Source organism: Castor canadensis, chromosome 2 (assembly GCF_047511655.1).
Source record: "Castor canadensis chromosome 2, mCasCan1.hap1v2, whole genome shotgun sequence".
Lineage (NCBI taxonomy): Eukaryota > Metazoa > Chordata > Mammalia > Rodentia > Castoridae > Castor > Castor canadensis.
Genome location: NC_133387.1, coordinates 63,925,607 through 63,950,844, shown reverse-complemented (window position 1 = coordinate 63,950,844; position 25,238 = coordinate 63,925,607). Strand labels below are relative to the sequence as shown.

Genomic DNA, 25,238 nt, shown 5'->3' with positions numbered 1-25,238 from the left:
CGTCTCCCTCAGGTGTCGGGGGACAGGCTTGAGCTTCTGTAAAGTCGCTGATCACTGACTTGCCTGGGTGACCCACTCCCAAATACCCAGCAAGAGTTTGGTTTAATTCTAGGGTGTTACTCTATTGTTTGTACACAAATGGCTCCAACCAGGCTATTATTGCCACTGTATATTACCACTATAATCATAACCTCTGCATATTTAATTGTGGGTCTACTTGAACGAGATGTGATGCAGAAGTTATCATTACACATGGAAGCCACACTGCTCTAAGACTTGAAGGGCACTTTTGTGATTTTATAAGCATCCTGTCTGACACTCTGGTGGCTGAGAAACAAAGCTTTGTTCAAGCCTATTGTTGGAGTGATGAGGTCACTGGAATATTTTGCTGTGAATTTGGTTAATATCAAGAGGGCAGGGAAGATTCAACTCTGGGAAACCTCAAGCTTACACAATTTGGGGACAAGTTGTTGGAAAGAGTATAACGTTCCACAGAAGGTTCAGGTTCCATGCACGCTTCAGTGGAGCGAGCTTCATGGCATACTGCCCTGCTGTGGGAATGGCAGGTTGGTTTCTGATGCACAGTCTCATGCTTAGCACATCTGAGACCTTTCCAGGCCTGTGTGTACCTCAGCAGCCACCAGTTTTACCCTGTTTAACTCTGCACATTGACTGCCTGGATGGTGTCAGAGACCCTGATATAAGCAAGGGGTGTTATGAGGCAGGCCTGGCTGTTGTTCCAGTACAACAGCTGCAAATCAGTGTTGTGGGCATTAGGTTTGGTCTGCAGTAGTTTGTTATGGTAGTGGTTTTGTCTTCTTGTTCAGTTATTTAAAAATGTAAATGAGCCAGGCTAAACTTTAAAAACCATCAAATTTCAAATAGCTCATCTTTTCTTCTCTTAGAAACTGGAGGACTGTTTTGTTTCACATTGGCCTTCACCAAAGAGCATCTTTAGTAGAGGGACAAGTTGGTCCCAGCCCACTCCCCACCTGGCTTCCTTCTCTTTTTCAGATTTTCCTCCCTGACCTTTTGAGACCCTTGAATTTGTGACTTGCTTGCCTCACCTGTTTCTGCCTGTTTCTTGTTCAGAGACAAGATCTCTGGTTTCTTATCATTTGTGTATTGTAGTCATTTTTATTTTTTCTTTTAAAATGGTCACTCTATGTATAATTAATATTTGTACCCCATCTTGTTAGCTGTATTGTTTTATAGGTCTTTTGCTTTCTCCGTTTGCACTGGGCCATACTTAAATTACTTTATAAAAAACTATATGTATTTATGACAAGTACTTTAAACTTTGTGTTAGATTTCATACTTCATGTTACCTCTTCTTTTTTCTAAAAGTGATGTATGGTCTAGTAGTTAATTAAAAAATATAGCATTGGAGTAAAAGATTGACAGTTGGGAATTTTAAGTAGGTCTCTTACTGACATAAATTTGAGAAGTCTTGACAGGACTTGGGCTGAGAACAGTGCTTGTGAACTGTAAACTCCTTGATGGCAGGATTGGCATCATCAATGTCCATGCAATATTTACAAAATTTATATTTGGCCATTCTTTTGGGAGCTGTTCACTACTGCTCACTACACGTTGGCTTCTACATGAGTTTCTTGGGATTTTTCATGAAAAAGTTTCAGAATTTTAAGGACAAACGTGATGGAATTTATTGTTGATACTTGAAATCTTTTTTGAAAAAAAAGGGTACAGTATCAATGTAGCAAGCAACAGAAACATACTGTCATTTCAATTTTTTTGGAGGTACTTGGGTTTGAACTCAGGGCCTCATGTTTTCTATCCCCAGCCCAATACTGTCATTTCAAAAATGATGTAGTAAGCTGACAGTCAAGTACCAACTGAATTTTCTCTGAGAAAACTCTGTTTACTTGTGCTAAAAAAGTCAACAGTCTTTCCTACGTGATGTCACTGCATTCAGATTTAAGTTTCTACAAGTCCTATTTGGAGTATTAAACTTATACTTTAAAAACCTATGAAAACTGAAGCTTTTAAACTGAGTTGCCCCCCACCCCCCAATGAATTATCTATTTCAAATTAACACACAGTTTATACAGTTAGAAAAAGGAAAGATTTTTGGATATATATTTTATTTGACAGTGTTTTAGAATATCATACAGTAAACAAGATTTCTGTAAAAGTTAATTTATCCATAGTGGTGCGTTTCATAAAAATAGTTGCTCACTTACAGTCTTTCTGTGACTATTAATACATGGAATTATATTTATAGAGATACAGCTGTACAGGGTAAATTCACAGCTAACACTACACAGAAATATTATTTGGAATGGGATTTAGATGATGTACTGTCTTCACAGGTTATGGATTACAGCCGCATAAAGCAATTACTGCACAAGCAGTAGCTGTGAACTGTGCAAATTAGAGTTTATACAAACGTAATCTCAATTTTTTTCCTTTTGTAACACATGGAAAATAAAGGTCGGAGGATACAGTACTAGGACGTGCAGCTACACTACAGAAGCATTGTCCAAAACCAGATTCAATAAATTAATGGCAAACTATACTGGATTTCTAGTCCAGGGGAGAAAGACTAATTGAGATTAAACCAAAAGTATTATAAACTGCTACATGTGTTTGTGCTTTTGTTTATGATGAACAGGTTTCATTTTTGGAAATTGCTTTTACAAGCTGCAAGACCCTTCACATGAGGCTTTCAACCATATTCTCTTGTCAAACAACTAAACTGCTCCTATGTCTGATGGAAGTTAAATTGCTAGTGCTCAGGTTACTGCAATGACAAAGGGAGGGAAAGAGTCAGCTAGGAGGCTGTTGTGTGTGACCTTGTGTGATAGATCTGCTCTCCCCCTTTCACTTATTTGACTACAAGGGCAGGGAGGTGAGACTTACTTGCATTCAGACTCCTGTAAGGGGCAGAATATGGGAAGGATGAAGCTTCATGTATACAGAGCATATTAAAGACAAATTGCCTTCAGACATTCTGCCTCTTAATAAGTGTAGTTACAATAAGTACGAGTGGATCATTCATTGAAGCTAATATTTTACAAAGAAAACTAAAGCAGCAGGGAAGAATAGGAGGTTTTAGAATTTTACTGTGGGATCAATCATAGATCCATGAAAATAAATAGAAACACTTACAGGTTGCTAATGAAATAAAAAATTAGCAAAGAATACAAAAGCAAACCAAATGGAAATAAAAGAACTAATGGGGGAAAAAAGATAAGCAGAAAGGAATGCTTTAAGGACTCATACTCTTTAATGAAAATAAATTAGTTATAATAGTGATTTTTTTAATATTCGAGATTCATTCTAATCTGAGAAATATAGGACAAATACTTTGCTCTGTCAAAGTGCAAATGGAGTCATGGAGAGGGTTTCAAATAAGACAGTAAGTGAGATATAACATTGCTGATAAAAGCCATGTCTGTTGGCCTGGGAAAATAGGAGAGTCTTTTCATAAAGGAGCTGCAGCGTTGCCAATCGTGATTAAACCGATTGTGGTGTTTCAATTGTAAAATTCTTATTTTAGAGAAAAGTCAATTAAGACCTATGCGCTAAGCCTACAAAATTCTGACTTATGGCAAACTGTTCCCTAAGATACAATGTTTTAAACCCTTTTTTTCCTACTACTGAAAACGTACAGAAATATGATTTGATCACAGAAATGGCAGTAAAAATGGCATCACACCAATGAATTCACTAGATTTCTAACTCCTCCTGCAGTGCGCAGGGAACGGCGCTGCTAACACGGGTGATGGATGCCGGGGGTGAGCCATGGACACGTGTCATGGGCAAACAGTTCTGAATGGTTCAAAGAAACCCTTTAACCCCTGTCTAGATATGTCAAGAACATTTTATTTACAACGCTTTAGATCAATTAAAAGATATAATCTTGTCTCAATTTCAGCTTGCTCCGTGCAGTTTGATTTTTAAGGCGATATTCCAGTTTGTGATTGCTCTTAACTTGTCCAGTTTCTTGATAGAAGTTTGGATGACATCCAAGTCCTTCATGCAGTGGGGGGACTATTTTCTCTTTCTTGTGAATTTTTTTTTTTGTACTAAAGCTACACTGCACTGTCTCTCTGTGATGTTCTTCACGTTATTTTGGTTCTTCCATAGCTGCCAAAGCCCCCACCATGGAGCCGGGGGCTTTAGGATCAGTTCAGGTCTGCGCGTGGACGCCATGCCGCCCATACCCGGGACACGTGGGACCTCGCGTCCCTGCGCCCAGGCCTTGGGGCCTCGTGGATCTATGCGTGTGACAGTGAGAATAAATTAAAAAGCCGAGAGACGGAACCTAAGAAGAACGGCGAGGCGGCTCGAGGCCTCGGGCTCATCTGCCGGCGGCCGAGGCGCCGGGCTTGAGGACGCCGGGCAGCTTGTCGGAGCCGGGCACCTTCCAGGGCCCGGGCGCCACCGCGGCCTTGCGCACCGGGGCGCCCCCCGGGGGCCGCGGACCTGGCCGGGGCCCCGCGCGCACGCCCGGCCGCTCTGCGCCCGCGGACGCAGCCGCAGCTCCGGGGCCCTCGCGGCGGCCGAGCTCGGGGCCCGGGCCGGGGCCGGGAGCGGCGCGGGACGCCTCCTTCCCGCCGGCCTCCGAGCCGGGCCTGCCGGCCTCGGGCCGCCCCTGGCCGCCGGACGCCTCCTCGAGCCTCGGCCGCGCGGCCCGCTGCGGACTCGCCGAGCGCTCGCCCTGCTCCCCGAGGCGCTGCTTCTTCTGGCCGCCGGCCGAAAGCTCCTTTGGTTTCCTAACGTCGTGTTCCCTTTTGATATCCCAAGTTGGGTCTGGGCTTATCTGGTGGGAAGGGTCGGAGGGTGGGGCGGGATGCGATGGACAGAATGGAGAGAGGGTGTCGTCCGCGGAGACGCCTACTTCCGGCAGGCCTGGGGAGGCGGCAGCGGCAGGGCTCCAGGAGTTGGGTTCGTCTGTGGACACCAAGCACAGGTGTTAGGAGCCCCGCGGCGCAGGCCCCGCCACTCCTGCCACCTCCCAGGGACAAGGACAGGCAGCCAGGGCTGCTTCCACCCTCAATGCCAAGAGGGCAGTCCCGCTCCGCCCCGGGGAGTTCCCTTTCCCCTGCGCCCCTCACCACCCCCACCCTGAACCCCACTGCAGACCAGGGAGCGCAATGCAAAGGCTTGGCCTAATCCCTTTTCCTTGGCCCGTCTAACTTGCAGAGTGTCATCAGGCCTGACAGTTCTTTGTGAACACTGACTTGGCAGTAGTTCTAGCAGTGGCCCTCAACCTGGAGGATACATTGCAATGATAACTCAGAGTGGTTGTGAAAATACAGATTGCCCAGGGACCAGGCGGGGAGATCCCAGCAAGCAGTAAAGGGTCCAGATGTTGCTCTGTATTTTTAACAGGCACCCAGGCGATTCTAAAGAAGACGGTTGAGAGCCGAGATTTGAGAAACACTGCTCTGAGTTCCTCTTTGAAGTAGATGGGAGAGCAGCTTCCTCTACCATTAGGTGTCACTCAAAGCATATTCTTAGCTACTGCCAGATAATCTCAAAATTTGGATAAATTCATGTAAAAACTATCATTCTTGCCTTTAAAAAAACAAAAATCATTGTCTTTAATTCTTTTTTTGTAATTCCAACCTGGAAAGCCCCTAAACTAAGATAAATGATTCTTTCTAGGAAGACTAGCTTCAATATTTATTTAGGATTTAAACTCTGTCCACTTCCCAAAAGGATTTAAAACAGTTTACAACATCAAAACACATATAAAGCAGAATGATAAAAATGAGAAATGACTTTTTCTTTTAAAAAAAGGAAATGCTTGTGAGAAGCCAGTAGAAGAGCAGAAATGTTAGGAATTGGGATGAGTTTGTTACCACCACGAGCAATAACCTTACCCTTGAGTTTCTGGCCATTAGGGCAACATTAAAGCGGGGAAATTCAATGTATTGAACTCTTGATACTTGATACTTGTGAGGAATGTCTCATGACCTTTGGAAATCTTCAAATTTTGTAACTTTCCTCTCAAGAATTGGTATATAGTCATGAGGAAGGAAACAATGAAAACACATTCACATTTTAATTTTGTGGGGCTGAATCCCTCAGATACTGAGGGAGGTTCTGCCACTGTTACAGAGACTGGAAATTGAATCATAGGCAGTGAGGCAGAGACCATCAGGGTTCCATGTATGTATCCAGTCCATGAGTGTCAAAGGTCTACTTTGTTTTAAAGTTGAGGATTCTTTTGTGGCACCTTTGATATTGATTTATAAAGAAGGAAGAAGAGGAAGAGGGCAGTAGAGTTGGTTTTTCCAGTAATTCTGACCACCTTTAGGATACCAAATCAGCTATATATAAAAAAAGTTTCTCCTTTGATGTGAAATTTGAATGGAGTAGTTAGCACATTGTTATCTTCCTTCTCTCCATAGACTGATGTTCATAATCATTTTTGCATAGTGAGTAAAAAATCCTAGAGAAACATCAGAAGACCTGGAATCTAATCATGCCTCTGACTTTTATCTACCAGCAATGTGATTTTGGACCAACAGTAGATCTCTCTGAACCTCTTTCTTTCTTTATAAGATGGAAATAAAATGTACAACCTCATGAATGTGAGACCTACATCTTTTAAGGGAAAAGCACCTTCCAAAAGGAAGGCTATGGTTCAGTTTGCACATAGTTCAGTTATACTCTTCTTCTGTGTGTGCCATGGTTGCCTACTTACGGATTGGGCTCCCGTGAAAGCCACCATGTTAACAAACACATTTGCAGGTTAAGTGCATTAGGTCAATCATTCCATGTGATATGATTCCCAGGTGTGTTTCTACTTTACTTCAAGTATCCTTGGTTACCTCAGGAATATTTTGAAATCAATGCAAATGTGTTCAATGAAAATAAGAATATGTCCTACTTTTGGTTATGGTAGAGTTCAAAATCAAACTAACACGTGATAGTGGCAAGTCCACCAATAAAGGAAGATGTTGCTTTAAGGGATTAAAAGTGGTCTTCAGGGCTGGGAGCATGGCTCAAGTGGTAGAGCACTTGCCGGGTAAGTGCAAGGCCCTGAGTTCAAACTCTAGCATTGCCAATAAAACACAAAACAATAACAAAACCCAAAAGCAGTCTTCAAAAGGCCTAATTGTAGGGTAGTTCACACAGTGGTAATCTCTGACATGGACCACAGTAATGATATTTCACATTTTAATAGCTCCTTTCCCCACCATTTCATCACATATGGTAGAGTCAATTAGCTGGGTTTAAATTACTTCTGCGACACAGGGAGAAGGCTGATATTATTCATACCATTTCCTGAAGGAAGAATTGAAGCAGAGAGACGTTAAATAACTTGACCACAATTACAAAATGGGCCGCCAGGAGTAAAATTTGGGGTTTCTTTAATGTTTTTACTTATTGAGAAAATTGTCCCAAGCTGTGGCCTTGCAAATAGAATCAAAGCATGTGAAATAGACATGCTTAGTGGCCTCTGCTGACCAATAGGAGCTGGATCCTGTTACTAAACAGAACACTTAGCATTTCCTGAACATCTCACCTACCACATGTTTGCTATGGAACTGGAGAGTTTCCATCCAGGAAGATGAAAAATATTAAACCACACATGTAAAAAGCCATCATCAGCTGACCTCAAATTGTCCCTGAAATACAGGGATACTCTCTTCTCTTTCTTTATTCTTGCCTACCACCTGGGATTCTCCATATAATAAACGAGAGAGGTGAATTTGAAAGGGATCCCTCTTATTATAAAGAGATTTTAAGAGTTTGTTTTTAGATCATTAAATACTTAACAGTGGGAGAAACTGAAAGCTAAATGTTCTAAACCATGGCTTCTTAAGAATATTAATCTGAAATGAAAATTAACTGCATCATAAAGTAAAACGATTTAAAAGATGGACATTTGCGCACGGTGTAGTATTTCTCATTTTTGTGCAAAGGATCTCTGCAGATCAGTGTAGTGTCCACGTAGGCATGAGTCGGTAGCATTCCACAAAGCACTGAGGGCCTCTTCAGTAGTTACCCACTTGGCTCTATCACCTTCCTCATCAAGGTGACATGAATGGGGACAGGAGGAGCCCTTCTAACTTTTCAAATGCTGGTTTTCATGAAATCTTAGTTCTGATTCCTTCAGACCATGTTTGTTTTCTTTTTTCCCCTTCATGCCAGCCTGCTTCCCTTCTTCTTTCTTTTCACTCTTTCGTTGACGAAAGTGTGTGACCGTGTTCATTTCTGAAGTGACAGCTGAGGAAAATGTGCTCCACAGTATCTTTTCTATCTGAGATGTACTAGCTAAAGTTAGAAATAACAGAGATGCATTCTAGAAAGACAAAATCAACCACATTTGGCCTGGGATTTCTGTAGACCCTTTGTTAATACATTGTCCCCAGGCCCAGTGGCCGAAACGAAAGGGAAAATGGCTTTTCTTCCAAACTGGCTTCCTCAGCCAGCGCTCTTCCACTCCCACCTCAGTGAAACTGTTCTTGCCAAGGTCAAGGATCTTTCTGTTGATAAAATCAGAGAACACTCTATGTATTCATCTAAATAATTTTTCTCACCACATTCTCACACAGCCAAGTACTTTCAGAAACAAACTAGACTCTTAGCTTTGTGACACCCCAGTCTCCTGCTCTTCACCCTACCTCTCTCTACCTTTCTGGCAATTACTTCTCAGTTTACTTTGCGGTTTCCTCTTCTTTTCTCTGTCTACCTTAGAGTTTGATCTTAGGTAATTTTATTTCTTCATAGGCTTTTCTAGGTGTTCTTGCCTATGCATATAGGTTTTGTACAACACTCCCAAATGTTCCTGTTGAGTGCTAAGCATAGAGCTTATAACAGATTCACCTGCCTTCTTGGTATCTCTATTTGGAGAGTTCATTAGCACCTTTGGTGTCACAAGTCCACAATAGAAATCTTTCCTCCCCAAGCCTATTCTACACTCTACCTTATTTCTTCATCTTGGTGAAAGGTACAAGCATCACATGGAGTCATCTTGAATCCTTTCTCTCCCTTACCTCACAGATACAATGTACCTGCCCATCTTAATTAGTCTTATCTTCAAATGTATGTGGACTCTATCGTCTGTCTTGTCTTCACTTTCACATTCACCACTACAGTTCAAGATCCAAAGAAGTTCCTGGAATGAGGCAGCCAGCGTGGAATGCTCAAGACAATTGTAGTTAAAATAAGGCTATACTGTGGATGTCTTTTATAAATACTCTGGGAGACTATTAAGACATAAATTTCAAAAATGAATTTCAATGCTTCTCAGCAAAGAGAAGTGAAGTATACTGTGAACCATGCGCCTACCCCAGGACAACCAACCTAGTTAACCTAACTAAGGTTAATTAGCATTTCTCACTCTTCTAGTTTCTTCCACACCTGCCCACTTCCAGTGGGTTTCCATACCAGTTGCAACAATCTCTTTGAGACATAAATTAGACCATGCTATTTCTTGCTTAAAACTCTCAGTGGATTCTCACTTTCTTAGATTAAAATCCAAAATTATTAACATAGTTTACACAAGACTGCATGGCCTAGGCCTGCCATCCTTCCCAGCTTTATCTCCGATCATCCTGTTCAACACCCTCTCTCTGTTTAGTTCCTCAAAAGTGTCAAGTTTATTTTCTATTCTGGGATGCCACTGTTGACTCTGTTGCTGCTGGAGGTTTTCCTTCCAACTGTTTGTGTGGTGAGTTCTTTTTCATCCTTTAGGACACCCGAATGTCACCCCAGAGAACTCCAGTCTTCAGTAGATATTCTACCCTCCTCAACAGCATCCTGTTTTTATTTCCTTGTACTACTTATAGTTTGTAATGATATATTTGTTCATTTATTTGATTAACATCAGTCTCAAACACTAGTACTAGTTTCATGAAAGCAATGACCACATTGGTCTTGTTTATCACTGTGTACTTAATAACCAACATAGAGCTTGACACAAAAATAAGTGCTTGATGAATAAATAAATCTACTCCACAAATAGAAATACAAGACCTGAAACCAAATGCCTACTTAAGAAACACTTCAGGGCAAAATATTTTCATTTGAATTATAATCTGTCAAAAGCAGATTTGTGTCTGTGACTTTTATCAGTTTTGAGAGGGAGGATGGTAGTGAAATGGTAATATGTATTTGAAGTGAGAGAGGAAATAACTAAGTTTGGGTGAAGAGTGTTGAAGAAGGAAGCCAGTCACAAGAAACAAAGCTTTCCTTGGTGACCAGTGGAATAGAGAGGGACAGAGAGAAGCTTTAGTTCCAAGGCACAACTCAGGTTGCCTCAACTTTTATGTGTGTCTTTCCCTTGTTAATTTTATCAACTATAAGTATGCAATAGTTTTGATGAAAGGAGCTTCCTTAGGGATTCATCAACCACTGGGCTAGAGATGTCCTGATGAAGACACAAGTAAGATAGACCCTAAATATCTTACGTTCCATTGTGGAGATGCCAGTCCCTCTCCTAAGTTAGGATCAAGCTTCTTACCCTTCCGCTTATTATCATGTCTTTCTTTTTCTTTTGGTGAAACTGGGAATTGAACTCAGGGCCTTATGCTTGCTAAGCAAGTTCTCTTCCTCTTGCACCATGCCCCAGTCCCATTGCTTTTAGTTTATTTTTGCGAGATGGTCTCTGCTTTTGCCTAGGCTGTCTTGGATCTTGATTTTCCTGCCCCTGCCTCCTGAGCAGCTGAGATTACAAGCAGGAACCACCTTGATTCCTTGTCATATCTACCAAGGTCTTATCTCTCCTAGAACATGGACTAATTAATACATAAATACATATTATTAGCATATAAACTGACACAGATTACACATGCATAATTATTTTTTAGTTAAAAGATATATGGTTTCTTAAATTACCTTGTAGGAGTTCAACAATATTTAAAAATAAAATGTACTCCTTTCACTTAATATGCTAAGATAGAAAACCTCCTATATAGGAACTGTGTTTCAATTGCTTGTTTATTTAATGAACTATAACTCAAATGACAGTAATCAGGGAGCTGACCTACTAGGACTACGCTGCTCATTGCAGCAAATAATTATCTGTATTATTGGCTTTTCCAGATGGCTCTTATCTTCAAAAAAAATTTTGAACAGATGAAGAAAGCATAACTCAAATCAAGGAGGACCTAATTTTGTCTTGAACTGAAGACTAAGGGAGAAACCTTTACAAGAGAGCCAGAGCTGTGGCAAGAGAAAAGGGCCTGTCACCTGCACCACACTCCACCAATAGCTGTAGGGCTTCCAGCTTGGCCGGACCCTGAATAAGGATTCTTACACTGCTTTTAGTACAGGGCTCAGACCTAGAGCCAGCCAGCGAGCGCCTTTTGGATAGGACAATCAAGAAGATAATAATAGTATTGGTATTGGTACTACTAATAGCAATAGCAACATTGATGAGGTACTGATGAGGGGCCAGAGTCTCTTCTAAGTCCTTGAGATGCATTACCTCACATAAACACATGGAAACTGACACATTTTATAGACGAAGAAACAGACACCAAGGTTAAGTAACTTGTCCAAGGACACATGGCTGATACGTCAGGGAGCAGACATTACCATTGAATGGCTTTCTGAGTTGGATGATACTATGAAAAGTCAGCTGAAACACTGTCACTAGGTGTCTGCCTTTGCCATTTAGTATTCTGATTGAGAACTGGAGACTCATCTCTTCTTTCGGGGTGCTGAACAGAGACTCCCCTCTAAAGCAATTGTCAACAGCAGACCTACTGGTATTTCTCAAGGAGACTCTGCAATGCCCTTTGCATTTGAATCTTGGTCTCAGCAGGATAATCACTATGGGTAGCACACTGGTTTGTGAAAATGCTGGAAGTATGAGCTGGAATCAAAGAACATTCTCTTGCCTCGAATGTGTGAGGCCCTGGGTTCAATCCCTAGCTCTATAAAAAACAAACAAGAAATAAACAATCGGAAAATTTGTTGGTACCAGGGTTTGAATGTATTTTAACTATTCCTCTTAGTGCTGCTCCTTGAACCAGGATTTAATTGAAAATACTCATATTAGACATTGGAATCACTGAGTTTTAGACACAAACACTTTTACTGCTGAATGAATAAAATGATCTTGTAAAGAGATCCATGGATTTGGTGTTACTTTGAGCTATAAGCTTTTCCTGTTGAGACCTACAGCTGGCTGGGGTTAGAGAATATTGAGGTGGTTGTATTAGAATCTATTTTCTTCTAATTTAGAATATTGTAGGAAAATAGAGAATTGATTAGGGTAGATAAAAGGACAGTAATGTGAAAACATTTGGTGTCCAAAAGAAAAATCTTTTTAGGGATTGTGTTCAAACCATAATAGTTAATTTGAATGGTTCAACCATCACTCAGGTGATTGTTTTTTATAACACAATATAAATAGAAAAATGTGCATTTAAAAATTTTTGGAACAAATTAATTACTTTTCTATATTTCTGCTCTTTCTGAAGCATTATTTCTAGCCTAGGGCCATTGTTAATGGCCTTTGAGCATGTATTTATCTCACATTTATTATGGAAGATGTGTAAAGTAGGTATTATAAATATTAAGAACTTTTTAAGTGGTGACCACATTTGTTTTTTGGAGCATCATGTTTACATTCATTTTGGAAGCATAATCATCTAAGGCACAGCCGAAAATCTGTGGCAATCTTAGTTCTTCCATAGCTAAAGGCAAATCCAGATGCTGCTGGGGCTACTATTTACTGAGTGCTTTGCATGAATTAGAACTGTGCTGTGCATATCATATACATACCTCGTAATGCTCACAACAGTTCCAAGAACTGTGGTGCTATTACCTCATTGCACAGGTTAGAGAACCGAGGCTTCCATAAATTAAGCAATTTGCCAGGGCCACCCATCTTGTAAGTGAGAGTCAGCACAACTGACTACATAATTCCAGAGCCTAAGGCCAAACCATAACTCTATTCTAGTGCTTTCCAACCTTTTCTACATCGGAGCACACAGAAGAAAGTGTCCTGCACAGATGGTTCGGTAGAGTAACTGTGAAAATGATGGTCTGAAGACCCCAGCTTTTCCTGAACTTCCAAAGGCTCAGGAGAGTCACTATCTTGTGGCAAGTTTTAGCAAACTTAGAGGTGTGTCATAGAGCACAAGGTAGGACACTCAGCTCTATTTTTCTACAGGCAAAAAATTTGATAATTCAGATTGGTCTGGAGATGTGGGGATACCCAGGGACCAATTCAAATCAGTAAAATATTTGCATTAGAGAATATATGAGAAATACCCTGTTTCATTTATTTCGAGCAGGTTCTAAGAGTCTGAATGGTGCTTAAAGCTTTTGAGGCAGTGGTTTTCAAACTTTTTTGGGAAAGTAACACACCTCCTTTTCAAGTAAACTCTTAAATGAGAGCCAGTATGTAAAACAGATGAAAATGAAGTTGCTTTGGTTGGGTGGTGGTGAATCCAAACCCTTCTGTGTCTATTTCCACCCACGGTGGCCCTTAGGCCATTCCTTGGGATGCTGAGCTAACAAAACAGCTTGAAAACCACCTGTAGAGGTAGTGTTTCTCAAAGCCCCAATTTTAATGCCAAAATCTCTCAGATAGTAGAAAGAGGAGGAAGCCAGGGAACACTTGGTTATAGGTTATTTTCGAGTATTAGTGAGGCAGGCCAGGAAGTAGGGAAAGAAACTATTGGGACTTTCAAGTGCCATGCAACTTTTCTAGTGTATGCATTTCAGATTAGTCTGTCTCTTTTTCTACAGCATGCCCCCACCACCACCCCCACCCCTCGGGCCAAGCTATCCCTTACAGTTGTAAGCTTCTTTTGAATTTTAAAATCTTAGCAGTGGCAGAGCCTTTTACAATTGTAAATTAAAGCCATGGAAAATTCCCTTAAAAAGATTGACACTTATTCACCATTGAGCCCAGCATTCCCACTCTGAGGTGTCTGAGTGAGATAAATACTTATGCTCACACAAAAATCTTTATGTGGCATTATTCATTGTCACCTCCAGCTGGAAACTACCCAAATGTTCTTTCACTGATGCTTGGGTAAATCATTGTAATACAATGGACTAGTACTCAGCCCAGAAGCAGAACAAATTACTTATACCCTCAAGAACATGAGTGAGCCTCAGATGGAAAATGAAAGAAGCCTGATTCAGAAGGTGACAGAATATAAGATTCCATTTGTATGATATTCTCAGATAGAGAATAGGAACAGAAAACTGATTAGTAGTTTCCAGGAGCTCGTGTGGGAGGAGGTATAGTATGGAGAATGACAGAATGTTAGGTTCTATATCTTGATTATAATAGTGATTATATAACTGTGTGTTGTTTTTGAATCTCAGAATTATACACTAAAAGGAATTTTACTGCATATACATTATATTTCAATTTTTCAATAGGGAAAAAAACCAACAGCGCTGATAAAATGTTTTCAAGTCTGGATGATGAAGTCTTTTTAAGTTGGTCATACCTTTTACAAATGTTTTCATCCCTATTTCCTTAGTAACCTCCCCCCATGTTGCTCACCAATGGACTAAGATAAGCCTCAGTCCCATGAAACTGATAATGGATTTTGAGTTCAGAGTTAGAAGAATCTGAATTAAAGTGGTTTTATTTTAATCTTTAGAAGGCACTTTTAATATCAAAGCTTTTCAAGGAACATGCTGTTCATCACAGAAATACAGCCCTGTCTGCTGCAAAAAAAAAAAAAACTGAAACTAGATCCATGTATATCACCCTATACCAAGATTAACTCAAAATGGATCAAGGATCTTAATATCAGACCCCAAACTCTTAAGTTGATACAAGAAAGAGTAGGAAATACTCTGGAGTTAGTAGGTATAGGTAAGAACTTTCTCAATGAAACCCCAGCAGCACAGCAACTAAGAGATAGCATAGATAAATGGGACCTAATAAAACTAAAAAGCTTCTGTTCATCAAAAGAAATTGTCTCTAAACTGAAGAGAACACCCACAGAGTGGGAGAAAATATTTGCCAATTATACATCAGACAAAGGACTGATAACCAGAATATACAGGGAACTTAAAAAACTAAATTCTCCCAAAACTAATGAACCAATAAAGAAATGGGCATGTGAACTAAACAGAACTTTCTCAAAAGAAGAAATTCAAATGGCCAGAAAACACATGAAAAAATGCTCACCATCTCTAGCAATAAAGGAAATGCAAATTAAAACCACACTAAGATTCCACCTCACCCCTGTTAGAATAGCCATCATCAGCAACACCACCAACAACAGGTGTTGGCGAGGATGCGGGGAAAAAGGAACCCTCTTACACTGTTGGTGGGAATGTAGACTAGTACAACCACTCTGGAAAAAAATCTGGAGGCTACTTAAAAAGCTGGACATCGATCTACCATTTGATCCAGCAATACCACTCTTGGGGATATACCCAAAAGACTGTTACTCCAGAGGCACCTGCACATCCATGTTTATTGCGGCACTATTTACAATAGCCAAGTTATGGAAACAGCCAAGATGCCCCAGCACTGACGAATGGATTAAGAAAATGTGGTATCTATACACAATGGAATTTTATGCAGCCATGAAGAAGAACGAAATGTTATCATTCGCTGGTAAATGGATGGAATTGGAGAACATCATTCTGAGTGAGGTTAGCCTGGCTCAAAAGACCAAAAATCGTATGTTCTCCCTCATATGTGGACATTAGATCAAGGGCAAACACAACAAGGGGATTGGACAATGAGCACATGATAAAAGCTAGAGCACACAAGGGAGGGGTGAGGATAGGTAAGACACCTAAAAAACTAGCTAGCATTTGTTGCCCTTAATGCAGAGAAACTAAAGCAGATACCTTAAAGCAACTGAGGCCAATAGGAAAAGGGGACCAGGAACTAGAGAAAAGGTTAGAACAAAAAGAATTAACCTAGAAGGTAACACCCACGCACAGGAAATCAATGTGAGTCAATGCCCTGTATAGCTATCCTTATCTCAACCAGCAAAACCCCTTGTTCCTTCCTATTATTGCTTATACTCTCTCTACAACAAAATTAGAGATAAGGACAAAATAGTTTCTGCTGGGTATTGAGGTGGGGAGCGGGAGGGGGTGGAGTGGGTGGTAAGGGAGGGGGTGGGGGCAGGGGGGAGAAATGAACCAAGCCTTGTATGCACATATGAATAAAAAATAAATAAATAAAATGTTAAAAAAAAACAAAACAAAACAAAAGTGATTTTAGGACTACAGAGAGGTGGGCAGACTGGGGAGAGATTCAGAAGACAAAAGCTCCAAGATTGTGTAGCGAAGACTACTCTCTGAGGCTTCCAGAACGGAGTCTGTGAATAAACGGGCAACAGGCAGACTACCGGGGAAAGAGGTGTACAGTTTATCACACGCATGAGGGCCTCCCATGACCGAAGAGCAGATCCCCCAAACGGAAATCTAGAGGTTTATATACTCTCTTCACGAGGGAGAGAAAAAGGGGCTTGTAGGCATCTTGGGGAGAATCAAAGATTTTCAGAAAAGATGAACAGGGCCTCAAAGTCTGGCTGTGGGGTTGACCTCCTGTCTCCTCTCCTATGATCTGAGTCAATCCCCCTGGTTTTATGAAATTCCTGGGGACAGGAGGGTTCTGTTTTTAGGCTGATAAGGGAAGCCCAGAGAAAGCCTCTGCCTGTATCTGCTCTCCCCAAGTGTCCTCAGTTAAAAGCACTCAGCACACTCCTGGATCAAATTTGGAGCAGCACTTCCTGAACTTCCTCATTTGGTCATTGCTCTGAGGAGACAGAATATTCTAGAGTGTTGTCTGGGTTTCTGGCTTCAGAAAGATAGACAGATGGTGGTACTATTCAACAAGATAGAAAACCTTGGTAAAGGAAGTTACCTTAATTGAACACAACATTTGATTCTAAGCTTCCCAGCAGCAAAGGTAAGAAGAAAACAAGAAAAATGACCTCATCCCACAATCTCCTGACAGGAATTATACCTGGCCATCATGGAAATCAGACTTCCTGGGAATGCATACAAGGAGAATCTATGGATAGGATCTCCAGAGAAAGGGTCATGAACCAAATAACAGACGCCATCTTTGGCAGTAGTTTTTTAAAAGATGCAGAAATGTGCTTCTCAGGCCTGCTCTGTATTTCTACCTCTGATGGGAGCCAAGAGCCAGATGTTAAATCACAGCTCTGTAGCGTCATTGTTGGAAGAAGACAGCATAATTGCTCCAGGAGTCTCACCTGTGAAAGCGCTGAGCTCCCAGCATCCATAGAAGGGAGAGATGGGATGCAAATGGAAGGAATTTACACTAATTAGTACACTTTATAAATGTGAAATGAGGAGGTCAAGACCTCAGTGTGTAAATTAGTGCCCCAGGACAATTATAAAGAAAAACAAGTATAGAATGTGCAGATCCATCAAACACCATCAACAATGCAATCAAATAACTTAGAGCTTCGTTTTTAAATGTTGGGGCAATTAGAATCCATCATGGGTTTTTTTTATTATATTTTTTCTGACTACTAAAGTGATATAGGTTTATTTTAGTAAACAGGGAAATTTCAGAGAACTAGAAACAAAAGAAAGAAAAATAAGAGTGGGTGGGGGTATGGGGTGGGGGGGAAGTGGCCCAAACAATGTACACACATGTGAGTAAATGTAAAAATGATAGAAATTTTAAAAATGATAAAAATCACCTCTGACCTGAGCCATGATATCTAACTGTAGTTAATACTGCAGTGTATAAATCTTTCTGGTGTTTTTTCTGGGCCTTTAATTAAGTAAATATTTTTCTCTTTAAAAATTTGGATAAGGCTGGATCAACTGGGTCCTATATACCCCAAGCACATTTGCCAACGGCAGATAGAAATCTTTGTTTTAAAAGAATTTTGGTGGGGGCTTGGTGGTGCCTACTCGTAATCCCAGCACTCAGGAGGCTGAGGCAGGAGGCTGAGGGGCTCAAAACCAGTCTGAGCTACATAGCAGAACCTGTTTCAAAAACAAAAATGAATTTGGTATTCTAGTGCTCTCTCTCAATCTGTCAACATGTATGTGCCTTTTGTGACTCCTGGTGACTTTGTTGGTGACTTGTCCTATTAGCTCCTGAAAAACAGGAGAACTTGATTAACTTGACTTTTTCTTGTCACGGACTTAATTGTGTCATTTATAAGGGAGATCCTGGGGCCTAGGGTTTGAGTGCATAAAGAGAGAAATATGCTTCTCAGAGGACACAACCATAACAAACCACCCCATGCCACCCCTAAGCAGGTACATCCCAGGGAAATTTCCAGAAGGGATTCTTCCTTCTGGTAGCTATCCCAGATATGGCATGTAACCTCCATCCCCCCTTTCTTTTCCCTGCAATGTCACTGTGGCCACAATATTACTTCTCCCATCAAGGGAGGGAGATTATTTCCTTACCCCTTGAATTACAGCTGACCTACACTGTCTGTGGTTCGACCAAAGTGGAAGGTGTGACAGCGTGTCAGTTCTGAGCCTCAGACTTCAGAGACCTTGCTACTCCTGTCACTCCTTTACACCAAAAGCAAACAAGCCTGGGCTGATCTGCTGTAGAGAGAAGCCCTCATTCATTCCAGCCAAGGTCATTACCAACCACAGACCAGTCGACCATGGGGAGGTCCAGTGGATACTGAAGAAGAACTGAAACCGATGACTAACAAAATTGAGAGCCAATAAATAGTAGTTGATCTCTAAAAAAAAAAAAAAAGAAAAAAAAAAAGAAATACAGCCCTGTCTGAAGTGGCAGAGAGTGGAAATAAGAGATGAAAATAATCAACCACAGGGACCTATTTCATAAGAGAAATGATGGGATCGGATAAGAGTCACATCTTGCCAAAGATGGAAGTGAAGGCAAGTTACTCAGGATACTCTAGACTCCAGTGGAACCCATACCTCTGGGGCTACTCAAACACAATTTTCCTCTTCTGTGAACCATTCATGGGCAGGACTGAGGCATAAGATTAAGTCTTTTCCAGGGTCAGGTCCCACACGTGATATGCCACAAATGATTCCCATCAACATGTCCCCAGGGGCCAAAACGTGTGTCCCTCCCCCCTTTACATGATTTGTCTGTTTATAAAGAAAATGAATGTTATTGGAAGCAGAGTCCTTGAATCAGGAACTGTCCAGTCTTGTTGGCTATGAAAGTAAGAGATTTCAGATAGCAAAGCTATTCCCTAGACGCTTTTGTTGTGGAGGAGCAGGTCCTGAGGTGACCTGGGCTGTGAAGCTTCTATGTAAAGATCTGATGAGACAGGGCTTGGTGTGCTGAAGGAGTAACAAGGACTGGGAGGCAGAAGAGGGAAGCAGGAGATCCCATAGGACAGCAGTGAGGATTTCCAATTGTATTTGAATGTGATGATTTCAGGCAGAGAAATGGTTTACAAAATCAACGTGACTGTTGTGTGCAGAATGGATTGCAGGTAGAATAATCATAATAATAAAAAATCAGGAGGCTGGTGTTTCAGGCAAGAAACAGCAGTGCTTGGATGTGGGCAGCAGTGATGGAGGTGGTGAGAAGGGCTTGGGTTTGAGATTTTTGAAGACAGTCTGGATTGGACCTGCTGATGGATTGTAAATGGGGTATGAGGAAAGAGAGCAGTCAAGGAGGATTGGGGTTTTATATTTATTCACTAGACAATGAACTGAGCTTGGTGCAGACTTGTGCAAAGCAATGGAAAGACACAACTGAACCAGGCATAATTAGTGTCGTCAGCGAACTCAGTGCACTATTTCAGATTTCTAGACTTCTAGAGGCCAGGCAGTGAGAGAACAGATTATTTTGTGTATGGGATTAAAGGAAAGTTTTAGCTTGTGTTTGGAGGGGGATACGTGTACTAGATGCAGAGAGGAAGAGCATTCCAGAGAGTGCGGTCAGCAAGTGCAGAACTCAGTGGGCTGCGGAAGTGGAGGAGGTGGATGGAGTAGTGATGGGAGAGCAGGCATGGAGGGGTGGTTGGTGCTGCATGCCAACTGAGGGGCAAGAACTTCACCTCGTAGAGAGTGGGAAGCCAAGAGGCTCCAAGAAAAAGAGTGATAAGGGTAATTCCTCCTTATCCAAACAGGCGAATCAATCCACTGATATTGATGAATAAATTATACTTAAGTTAGAGCTTATTAAATGTGCATTGCTTCCATCAGAGTACTATATTGTTTTAGATGCTTTTATCAACAAATGGAATTTTCTTTTTACCTAATAGGTATTGGCAAGCAGAAGGATGATCGCTTTTAGGGTGGAGAAATGCTATTAAATCTCGTGGTTAATTAATATTGAAGGTCCACTCTGTCCCGGGCGCTGTATTCAGTCAGCGCTTGCGAACTGAGCATGAATGAAGTGATGTTTGTGCTTACGGAGCTTCACATAGGAAGGAGGGAGTCATAGAATAAGTAATATCAAGTGTGATGTATCAGGAAAGTTGAAAAAAGAGAAAAAGGAACTACAGAATCATTTGCTGAGGAGCTAACCTCATTTAAGGGCTCAGGGAAGCTCCTAGAGGAAATGGTCTTTGAATGAAGACAGGTTGCTTATAATTTTATTATTAGTAAAATCACCTATTTCTCCAATAATTAGCGTTCTTTCAAGTGGCTCTTTCACTTCTACTTACTTTGCAGTATGTCCAGCAATTTTTTTTTTTTGCTTACTTTGAAGAGATAAAACAAAATCTCTCATTCTCCATAACCCAAACTAAGCTTTTCATTAAAGCTCCACACTAAGGTGTGGAATGACAAGAGGTGAAGCTGTGATGAATTTCTTCATTTGTAGGACATGTAAAAGATAGTGGGGTCTGCTGGACAGATGCTGGAGAATGACTGGAGGGTTTGAAGCCTGGTATCAAAGATACGTGTTAGATCACTGGAATGGAGGATAGAGTGTGTGGGGGTGCCAATAGGGAGGTGAGCATTGGCAGGAGTCAGGGTTGCAGGATGGTCTGCTGTGCAGGTGAGAGATGGGAAGGGATGGGCCAGGGAAGGAGGCATCACCTCTGAAAGGTGTGCAGAAGTGAGAAACAACAGGACTAGATGTGATGAGGTAGGGTCCCGGGGAACCTCTCAGGATTCCTACTATTGACAAAAGATGGTGGCATCCTAACTGAGATCAGGAACACAGACTAGAGGACAAGCAGGTTCAGACTTGCCCAGTGGGGACATTTTGAAATCTTTCTTAACATTTTCCTTTGCCTTCATCTCTCTAGATAATCATTCATTAAATTCCTAGATGTTTCTTTTGGAATGTCCCTCAGGTTCATTCCCGAGATTCCAAGGTTGACCGCAGCCCTTTTCATCTTAAATTTATGTATATATTGTTTAGCAGTATTGGGAATTGAACTCAGGATCTTGTGCTTGCTACTCTGCATTCTGCCACTTGCACCATGCCCCCAGCCCTTCTCTTTTTTTTTTTCTTTTTCTTTTATTATTCATATGTGCATACAAGGCTTGGTTCATTTCTCCCCCCTGCCCCCACCCCCTCCCTTACCACCCACTCCGCCCCCTCCCTCTTCCCCCCACCCCCTCAATACCCAGCAGAAACTATTTTGCCCTTATTTCTAATTTTGTTGTAGAGAGAGTATAAGCTATAATAGGAAGGAACAAGGGTTTTTGCCTGTTGAGATAAGGATAGCTATACAGGGCATTGACTCACATTGATTTCCTGTGTGTGTGTGTTACCTTCTAGGTTAATTCTTCTTGAACTAACCTTTTCTCTAGTACCTGTTCCTCTTTTCCTATTGGCCTCAGTTGCTTTTAAGGTATCTGCTTTAGTTTCTCTGCATTGAGGGCAACAAACGCTAGCTAATTTTTTAGGTGTCTTACCTATCCTCACCCCTCCCTGTGTGCTCTCGCTTTTATCATGTCCTTCTCTTAAATTTAAATTATTACAACATCATTCTACAGGTCATCTGCCACTGGCCTCCCCTCTAGCTCAACCTATATTCTGTATCCTGAAACACAACCTCTTACTTGACATCTGATCCTGGCCTTATTTTCCTTTACTGCAGTAAATCTTTAGTGTGTCTCTTGATTCATGTATTTGTTCACCTTTTTCTGTCTTTCTTTCATCACGAAATTGTAAATTCCTTGAATACAGAAACTGTGCTCTGAAGCATCTTTGGAGTGTCAGTAGGGCCAAAAAGTCTTCCTCAACAGTTGATTAGAATTTACTTTAAAACAGGAAGAACTCAAAGTGATGGATAAGCTTTTAAAGCCTCCCATTTCAAAACATTTTTCATCAGACATTGACAAATACACATTCCTGTGTGTGTGTATAAGTGTGAATGCATGTGTGCTTGTTTTAAGTTATATCAACTAAATTCTTGCCAATAGCAGCCTGAGGTGGATCGTTTGTGTAGATTCCATTTTAACAGCTCACTTTGTAATGTCAGTATTTGTGAATATCACAGATAGAAGATAAAACTGAAATCCAGAGTACAGACAGGATAGATTTAGGTTGTAGCTTTCCTACTTACTAGTTATGTGGCTTTGGGCAAATTACACAACTTCTCTAGGCCTATGTGATGTAATAGCTATATCAGAGTTGTTCTATGAAAACTAAAATTATGCAAACTTTCATAAAAATTAAAATAAGCATCTATCTTGTTTTTGGCACATAGCACTTTAAATACTTATAACAGTAAAAAAGCAGCTAACACTCACTGGGCACTTACTCTTGATGCTAAATGCTGTGCATGCATCTGTCATTAAAATTTCACAGAACCACCAAAAGAAAACATGATCAAGTGCTCTCAAATAGATGAAGTGGACACTTTTGGCTAGGGGTGTAGCTCAGGTGGTAGAGCACCTGCCTAGCAAGTGTGAGGCCGTGAATTCAAACCCCAGTACCACCTAAATAAATAAACAAACACATTTCACAGCAAATCTATGAAGCAGATACCGTTTTCTTTGCCACACAGATGGAAAAACTGTGGCTTATAAAATGCGAGTGCCTTGTCCAGGAACTGTCCTTTTTAATCTCTTTACCTAAAGTTCTCATAAAAAAAAATTTTAAAAAGAGAAGGTATTGGTTTGTCATTTCTTTCTCACATATATCTTCCAGAAGATGCTACCACAGGGTGAGAAGTCGGGAGGACACCCAGTTTAAAGGGTCTGGTAGATCTGTCACCTGCAGGATCAGAGCACACTTAGCTTCCATCAAAGGCACTTTCTCAAGCACAAGCAGGGCCATAGTAAACATGGTCCTATGTAGGCAGGTAGATGCCCTGCGGAGCTTGACCCCGCTGGGTACACAGGTCTCTGGGGCTTCTGTGTTCTTAGCTCCAGTTGCAAGTTCCTGGTTGCTGCACCTCTCTTTCCTTAACGGGTAGCCGGTGATGTGCAAACACTTTATTTCCTACCGGTGGGGCTGCAGAAGTTCCCCGAATCTTACCTGCCTTGGTAATAAAGGACAAACAGATGACAGTCGGAGCCATTTGAGCCTACATCGGTGTTCAGACCATAGTTCCCAAGGTTGGGGGTGGGGGCAGTGGGACAGGAGGAGTGTGGGGGCAGGAATGGGGATGTCAGCACCAAGGCGGGAGTACGTTATGGGAGTACGTTATGGACATTGGCTGAAGACAGAAGTGGGATGGGGCCAACTGGATGACGGGGAGCAGGGTGGAGGATGCAGTAAGTTTGCCTGACCTTAAGGAAAGTTTTGGTTAGGTTCTGATAAGGCCTAACTGTGAATTTTTACACCTGCAGACACTCCCAGGTCTTCCTACAAACTGTAGCATCTAAGGCTCATATGTAACGGTCGATTTCAAGCAAATTTAATTTCCCTTTAGCAAAAGATAAAGTTTTTCATTGGGGTCATTTCTTTAGAAATAAAATCGAACTGGAAAGAAATGCCAGAAGCTATCTGACTATGGTATGAGAGCCTGGGATTTTTCCCGGTGTGGATAACATGAACCCTAGCGACCAGAGCCCCTATTAAAAGTGCCCAGAGCCCCCCCTGCTAAGGGGCTGAGGATGCGTGGGGAGGGGCGGGGCCTGGGAGCTGGGTGCAGAGGGGTTGTGTGGGTGACCCGTGACCTGCCTGCCGCAGACAGGCCCCTTCTGTTCCATGCGGTTGCGAAGGCAGCAGCAATTAGTTCCCGGGCCGCGAGCACATATGGCACCTAAACGCTCAACCCCGGCTCTTCACGTGAATAGACTCTTCAGCTCAGATCCGTGACCTTCTGTCACATCCTCAAGTCTCTCTTAGGCCCTTATCCAGCCTGGTTATTTTCTGTTTTATTTCCCTCTTTGTTTCTTTCAAATCTGCCTAATTTATTTTTGAGTTAACTCTTTTTTGTGTAAACGTGTCTCCCTTTACTACAATATAAATTCTATTAGAAAGGAACTATGATGCATCTTGTTTACTGCTGCAATTTCAGCTCTTAACACGGTACTGGGCACTTACTCAGTGTTCAGTGAAAATGAATGGAATGAAGAATAAACGAACCAGTCAGAGATGGCTTATTCTCCTTTCTTGAAAGTGGAATCCCAGCTAACCTTAATAGTTTAGAGAAATATGGAAAGATCTGTCATATTTGAAGTATATGTGTTTATTTTAGAATATTTGTATCTACTAGACATCATCACTTGATATTATGCAACATTTATTTAGCTAAATATTATTATAGTACTATATTGGTAAATGCAACAAATTTAAGGATAATACACACTATATAAAACTTGCTACTCCAAATGTCATCCCTGGACCTACACCGCTTGGGAGCTTGCTGAAGATGCAAAATTTCAGCCTTGCCCGCCTTGCTGGGCCACGGAAACAGACTCTGAACAAGTTCCCTAGGGATTCACATGACCATTAAGGGTTGAGAAGTTAGTTGTGCTCTGTCACAATTTAGCCCATGAGATCATTTTGTGAGCTGTAGGGGGCAGTTTAAGTGAAGGCAAAGAAAGAAAGAACAGCTCTGACCAGTGAGCTGCCAAGGGCATTGAAGTGAGTGATTGTTCCAATGAAGAATGAGAAATTCTTTGCTTCACAGGCCAAATTTTGAAGAGAGCCTGTTGGTTTAGTTAGTAAGTGTCTTAACTAAGGTAAGTCCTGCTGTGTTACTGGCAGTTAACACCGTGCAGCTGCTCAGAACATCACTCAAGGAAGGGCATTAGTAACCGTCTTTTGACTGTCTCAGCTGTGACTAGAGAGATGGTATCTGAATGATTTGAGTAGACAGTGCTTTTAATTTTTACAAATGATTCTAGTCGGTGTTGAATATTCATATAGAGATTTTTGCGAAGAGTTAGTAGGTTAATCATTTAGCTATTAGGAAAGAACAACTTGGAGTCAGTTTAACCAGTGAACATGT

The 25,238-nt window shown here is 41.4% G+C and overlaps 1 protein-coding gene across 6 annotated transcripts in view; it reads right to left on the bottom strand.

Annotated features, from left to right (window-relative positions):
• Positions 1-2,831: 2,831 nt before the first annotated feature.
• Positions 2,832-25,238, bottom strand: part of Magi2 (membrane associated guanylate kinase, WW and PDZ domain containing 2) — a 1,413,820-nt gene continuing 1,391,413 nt past the window's right edge. For 2 of the 6 annotated variants that reach the window (XM_074064888.1, XM_074064889.1), the window contains one exon: positions 2,832-4,920. In XM_074064888.1, the coding sequence (XP_073920989.1) occupies positions 4,328-4,920 (593 nt within the window). In that variant the 3' untranslated portion in view covers positions 2,832-4,327. Of the gene's footprint in view, positions 4,921-5,108; positions 8,472-25,238 lie in introns of those variants that run through there. The other 4 variants (XM_074064891.1, XM_074064890.1, XM_074064892.1 and 1 more) reach the window with 3 other exon arrangements.